We start from the raw sequence: 7,100 nt of genomic DNA, 5'->3' as shown, positions 1-7,100 counted from the left end.
TACGACACTTTTTGGCCGGCAAAAAGTGCAAACAAAAACATCTTTTATATATATATATATATATATATATATATATATATATATATATATATATATATATATATATATATATATTATATATATATATATATATATATATATATATATATATATATATACACACGTTTATGTGTATGCTGAAATTATCACTAATTTGGTTACAATTATTAACAAATACAGTTTGTGTATACAATTGCAAGTCTCTCCATTCATAATCTAAATAAAAAGCACATAAAAATTATAATACAATTTTTTATAGGCAATAGGCTTAAATGTCAATATAAACTATATCTAGTACTCAGTGAGAAATAATGATAATGATGATTGTGATGGCATTAGCGTAGGCCTAGTCATAACTATTTTATGATAAGTTCAATGATATTGCATTCTTTGTAATATTAGCAAATCGGTCTAGATTATATAAGACCAATTTTGCTTTTAAATCATTATAAGAGTTCATTATTTGACGGGATGATACATGCATACACACACACACACACATATATATATATATATATATATATATATATATACATATATATATATATATATATATATATATATATATATATATATACATATATATTACATTATATATGTATATATATATATATATATATATATATATATATATATATATATATATATATGTATATATATATACAGTATATATATGTATATATATATATATATATATATATATATATATATATATATATATATATATATATGTATATATATATATATATATATATATATATATATATATATATATATATATAGTCCTTATGTGATTATATTACAAAGTTTATAATTTTCCTTCTGTAATTAATAATAAAAAAAACTATAGATCATACCGGTTTTCACACAAAATATCATAAGTCTGTAGGCCTACTGAAATTTTTCAAAAGCAAAAATAAGAAAATAAACCACTTTGCAAAACACTAAAAACAACGTATTGGTTCCTTGTGCACTTACTCTTATTAAATAGTCTTCATAAACGATTTTTTTGTTTTGTTTTACATTCCTCCTAACTTCAGAAGTTTCACAATTTTATTTACAATCGCAACCGTTTAAGTAACCAGTAAAAGTTCCACCAATATTACTCGTGCTTGGGTTAACTTTCTTATTATCCTGAACAAAACTGAAGTTGACTTGAAACTGAAGTTAACTAGAAACTGAAGTTGACTTGAAACTGAAGTTAACTTGAAACTGAAGTTAACTTGAAACTGTCTTTCCACAGGGAAGAGTCTTAGGTTCAGTTTCTCCAAAGACTTCCTCAGCTATTCAGAAACATTGTTTATACTCTGAATTCTTAAGAATTATAGGTTTTTCTTCTGCTGCATAACTAGTTGCTCAACCTCTAGGCCTATGCCGCATGGAAGATGCTCGTACTCGACCTGGAGTCCATATGCGAGCTGAAAAAGATGAAGTTTTTAAGAACAGTCAAAAGTCGCATATGTGTGGCACAATTCATACGGTAAGTGAGTAGTATTTATAAAAAGGGTGGGTGGTCTATGATGCCCAGATTCTAATAAGAAAATTGGTGAATTTGCACAGGTTAGGTCTGAAGCTACCTAGAAAACCATCTGATAATTCAATGGAATAGCACTACTGTAGCTCTGCTTTAATGAAACATCTAAACATACACACATTATTGGTGTTATTCCTATCCATACATTCCAGCTTGGTTCTTGATATTTTCTATTTGCTTACTTAAAATAACTCTTCTTTCCCACCATTATCCCTACATAATGGGGTCGGTTGCCTGATACGACCTCTCCAATGGCTTCTATCAAAGGCATCCCCTTCCAGTAAACCTATTCTCTCCATATCATCCTTCACCCTATCTCGCCATCTAATTCCCTGACTCCCTCTTAACGAGAGAACAAATCCCAAGATACCATGATACCATAATACCATTTTTACATTATTCTTTTAAGCCCATGTAACATACTTTAACTATGAGATTATCTGGAGAAATAAAATATAGGTTATGGTGGCCCGATGGTACCGTTCTTGCCTGGTGATTGCCAGACTGGAGTTCGAGTCCTTTGGTTGCTGCAACCTCGCCATCGTTGTGAACTAAGGATGGGGAGTTTGAGGGAGCCTATAGATCTATCTGCTGAGTCATCAGCAGCCATTGCATGGCCCTCCTTGGTCATAGCTTGGGTGGAGAGGGGAGCACTGATCATATGTATATATGGTCAATCTCTAGGGCATTGTCTTGCTTGATAGGGTAACGTCACTGTCCCTTGCCTCTGCCATTCATGAGCAACCTTTAAACTTTTTAAGGCTTTGTTAACCGATAAATATTTTTCTTCTCTTCACTGGAATCTATAACGTACCGTTCTCTTCTTTCTGTCCCTTAGATCCTATTTGCCACAGCAATAATTTAATTTACTAAACGAAACTAAAATAGATTCAACCATACATGTCTCGGAATTATCCAACAGAATAGTGCCATGAAGAAAGGATAGGCCCACTGCATTTAGTTTAAGGCTACTGGTGATACAGTTTACTTACGTGGTAAAGTTGGAGAGTAAACAGGACGTAGAACTGGCTGGTTTGGTCTTGTTGCCTAAGAAAGTAGAGTTAGAAGTTGTTAGTAATATATATAAAAATCATACAAGCCTTTTATTCAAACAGAAATAAAAAAAAAAACTTGATCTATAGTGAAATATTGTTTCACAGACGTTGGATTATATAAAAAATCTATTTAATTTAGTCATTTATCAATGTAAAATTGAACGAAATAACTTTTGCATATTCCTACTCTGTTTGCCTATTCAAATAGAAAAATTGAAGATGATTGTTACTGATTTTTTAAACTTTCAAAACTTTCTTAAGAATTTGTCAAGCATCTATTCTCCATAATTACATAAAAAGCTTGTCCCTATTATTTATGCAAAGTGTATTTAATAGTGGATGAATGAAATGCAGAAAGTAAAATTATGTTAGTGTATTGCGCTGTGCGGTGAAAGGATTTCAGAGGACTATGACGGAATTGCCAATCTTACAAATTGGCGAGAAGCGTCAGGTGATGACTCGGCAAAGTCACACTGGAAAGCTGGCCTAAAATTGACAATCTTGTGAAGGAAATAAATCTTTGGAAACTGACTGGAGAACTGATCTTGGGAAAAATAAATCATTGGAAGATGGTATAATTATGGAAAAGTTAACTCATGCCTATATAGTTAAGGAAATGTTTGTAGTCATAAGGCATTCACAGTTGTCAAATATCACAAGGAGAAATGAGGTCTCTAATGCATCTTATGGTATTTCAATTTTATCCCAGGTCTAAGTCTAATTGTATTATCTATTTTGCTAATGGAAATAATAGCGATGCATTAAACAGGACGCATATTACCAAAGTCTGGAAGGGTTTATCCCGGGACGAAATAAGAGCCAATCCCTAATCACAGCGCGAGCTTGCTCACTGGAGGCAAGTATTGTTAACCCATGATGTTATCAACTACCCAGTACTCCTTGTACTACTTGCCATATCACTTTATGCCCGGGAGCACACTAGCGACTCTGTGGCGCCACAAAGCCACAGCATCGTGTGGCGGGGATGTGGTCTCCCATAGGTTTCCATTGTTTTCAAGCCACGCCACGCCTGTGGCGCGGATGAGCGACAGAGAGCTACAGTCGCTTGCCACAGTCGCTAGTTTGCGCGGCAAAACTTGAAATCAATAGAAACTTATGGGAGACCACATCCCCGCCACACGATGCTGTGGCCACAAAGCCACAGCATCGTGTGGCGGGGATGTGGTCTCCCATAGGATTCCATTGTTTTCAAGCCACGCCACGCCTGTGGCGCGGATGAGCGACAGAGAGCCACAGTCGCTTGCCACAGTCGCTAGTTTGCGCGGCAAACCTTGAAATCAATAGAAACTTATGGGAGACCACATCCCCGCCACACGATGCTGTGGCTTTGTGGCGCCACAGTGTCGCTAATGTGCTCCCAGCCTAAATCATGTCACTCAAATGTCCTTGCTCCGCCGTGACTCAATTCATTCACATTTAAACGTGATCTCCTTGCTCCTCTGTTTTGGCAAGTGGCCTATGGATGTGCTACACATGCCAGCCATGCGGGTCGCTATCAAAGGTTGGCAATACTTGCCTCCACTGAGCGAGCTCATGCTGTGATTGGCTCCAATTTCATTCTGGGATAAACCCTACCAGACTTTGCTAATGTGTAACCCTGACAAATAACATGGTAGGGTTCTGTAATACTTACAAACTGAAATAGAAGATTATGATAAATAATTTGTAGTGAGAAGAACTCTATGATTATCTAAGTGATTGACAAAAACTGTTATCTACCATCAATCCTGAATGTAAAGAGGAAGATGAATTTCATACACACGAAACCTGCCGCAAGTGAAACTTTCAATATCATTCTAAATTGTGATCCTTAAATTTTGAATCAGTAAAAGCGGATAGTTATGTTAAATATATATCATGTGCTGTTACTGTCCAAGATATAGTCATATTGAGAAGGAGTTTAAGCTTTGTAATCATGGAGCAATTTATTGGTGAAGGGCGGGTAACCATATTTTGAATGAATGGTGCCTTTGAAACTAAAGACGAGATGCTGAACATGTGGCTACAAATTAATTTTATGAACGGGAAGTCTTTTGATATCATTCAGTGTAATTTTGTTAATTCATATTTGATTATTAACTAATGATTATCTGATGGTCATCAATAATTTCCATTAGAAGCAGTCTTCCTGGTGTCCAGTACTGTGTTAGTGAGAATTTGGCAAGTTATGGAATATGTAGGTCTACTCTGATCCAAGAAATGCTGTTATGAATAGGTATACAGGAAAATACATATGTAAGTGATGGTCCTGCAAGACACATTCAGTGAGAATAGAACCTGGGAAAGAAAGTTAAACAGAAACTAGTAAGAAAATCTATATTTTTTTTTTAATCATATGTACTCACCTTCACTGATATTCTTGATTCAGAGAATCTATTGTTAGCCAAAGTTCCCTTTCCATATGTTCTTAATCCTTGCGAATACTGTGGATTATTCTGTGTTTTTATTCTGACGGGGTACCCTTGTAATGTGGGGCTAGGCTCTTTGGGAACTGTTATCACTCTTCTACTTGCACCGTAGAGGTTAGAGAATCTCTGATTTCCAGGCAGTGGTTTTGGATGGCTTGGCCTCACAGGATGATACTCATGAATATCTTGTACTTCCATGGTGTCGTATCTCTTGTTACTTGACCCTGCCTCTGGATAATTTACAATATTTCCGACAGAATCTGAAATTCTTGGTTTATCTGTGGGTAAGTCTTCTGAAAACATGAAATTTTTGGTAGATGGAGAGTCGTAATGTCTTTGGTTCTCTGTTGAGTCGTAATGTCTTTGATTCTCTGTTGGAAAGTCAGGAAACCTCAAGGACGTTGTTGTTTCAGATGAAAATTTGTGATTTGGTAGATTATCTTCCATGTACGAGTCCTCATAAGATCGGGTGATTTCTGGCCTTTGTCCCTCCGGCCCTTTGGCAGAAGTTGCAAAATACTCCTCTCCTTCCCAGTTGGTTCTTCCAGACGGCGTTGCGTAACCCGACGTAGGAGTAGGCCGAGGCTTTGCGGTTGTATCTGTGCTGAACTTCATACCCCAGTCTGCACCCCAATTATGATTCCATGAATTGGGCCACCTGAAATTCAGATCTGATCCCCAAATGTAGTCATCACCTCCAGTTTCGTCTTCACCCCACTTGTCGTCATTGGTGTTCCCCCATTTTGTCGTATCAACTTCCTTCTCTCTGTTACTGGCATCATCTAATTCACCATGACTTGCGATGCTTTTGGTGACAGGGGCCGGTGTCGTTGACCTGTAAGTCCATCTCGTTCCTGATGCGGAAACTGGAACCCAGGACTGAAAAGAAGAAAAGGGCAGTTAGATACAAGCCCAACTTTTGTTTCAGGTGTTAAAATTGAATACATGAAAAAGTGCAAAAGAAAATCGCTCTAGTCGAGAGAATTAAACTCCAACTTTAAAGAACTTGAACTATCTTTCACTCTACTTTACCTTAGATACTGGGACAGTGATCAAGGGTCCAACTAATGAAAAAACTTCTTTTCCTTAGATACTGAGACAGTGATCGTGGGTCCAACTAATACAAAACTTAGCCAAGGTGTAATTCAACATTCTTTATACCCCAAATTATGATTCAAGGGTCCAACTTCACTTTTCCTTAGATATTGAGTCAGTGATCAAGGGTCCAACTAATAAAAAAAACTTTGTCACGAACTGCAGAAGCTACCTGAAATGATGAAGGGGGTGGAGTAACTGTAGCCAAAATAGACGGTGACGTATATTCGAAGGGCGTAGTAATTTCATCATCGCGGAACAATATATTGGGAGGAATAGTATCGGCGTATGGAGGTCCTGCTATGTTGTGAACGCTTAGGGTATCTGGAGCTGATGTCGTAGGCTCTGTCACTGGGAATATTGACGGAGGAGGTCTATGGGGCGCCGCAGGAGGAGGTCTATAGGGCGCCGCAGGTCCTCTAAAGCGAGGTCGAACGGCCGTCTGGGAGAAGGGTGCCCTTGGGCGTTTATTGATGACTGCTGGGCGCCTCCCGTTTTGTCTGCCCATCGGGAAGAACCTTATCTGTAAATTAGGTAGAAGTGATAATCGGTTTATAATTTGATTGAAGGATGATGTTACAGTTATCTATACTGTTAAAAACCGTAAATTTAATCGGAAATTCTCCTTAAAAATATACTGTTCTCAGACGTATTTCAGTAAAATACAGGCGACCGTAATTTTACCCTACTTTGTTATTATCTTTTACGGGTTGGTGACTGTAATATCACTCTTTAATGTCAATATATCCATTTTTAAAACGGTAAATGCCTGGCAGCATTTATGATCAGTTATAAAAGGATGGCTGTTTGCATTACGAAACTTAAATACGGTTTATGAATTGGATGAAGAAAACAAAGATAATTACAGTTACAAATACTAGAAACACTAAAGATATAAATAGAATTGGAACAAAGTATTATATATATATGTATATATATTATATTATA

At 36.5% G+C, this 7,100-nt stretch overlaps 1 protein-coding gene across 1 annotated transcript in view; it reads right to left on the bottom strand.

Annotated features, from left to right (window-relative positions):
* Positions 1-862: 862 nt before the first annotated feature.
* Positions 863-7,100, bottom strand: part of LOC137635235 (uncharacterized) — an 80,396-nt gene continuing 74,158 nt past the window's right edge. Inside the window, exons 4-7 of the mRNA XM_068367691.1 lie at positions 6,325-6,675; positions 4,995-5,936; positions 2,566-2,620; positions 863-1,457 (exon numbers count right to left, since the gene is read on the bottom strand). Coding sequence (XP_068223792.1) covers positions 1,396-1,457; positions 2,566-2,620; positions 4,995-5,936; positions 6,325-6,675 — 1,410 coding nt within the window. The 3' untranslated portion in view covers positions 863-1,395. The remainder of the gene's footprint in view (positions 1,458-2,565; positions 2,621-4,994; positions 5,937-6,324; positions 6,676-7,100) is intronic.

Source organism: Palaemon carinicauda, unplaced genomic scaffold (genome assembly GCF_036898095.1).
Source record: "Palaemon carinicauda isolate YSFRI2023 unplaced genomic scaffold, ASM3689809v2 scaffold105, whole genome shotgun sequence".
Lineage (NCBI taxonomy): Eukaryota > Metazoa > Arthropoda > Malacostraca > Decapoda > Palaemonidae > Palaemon > Palaemon carinicauda.
The sequence above is the reverse complement of the archived record's forward strand: the minus strand, read 5'-3'. Positions and strand labels throughout refer to the sequence as shown.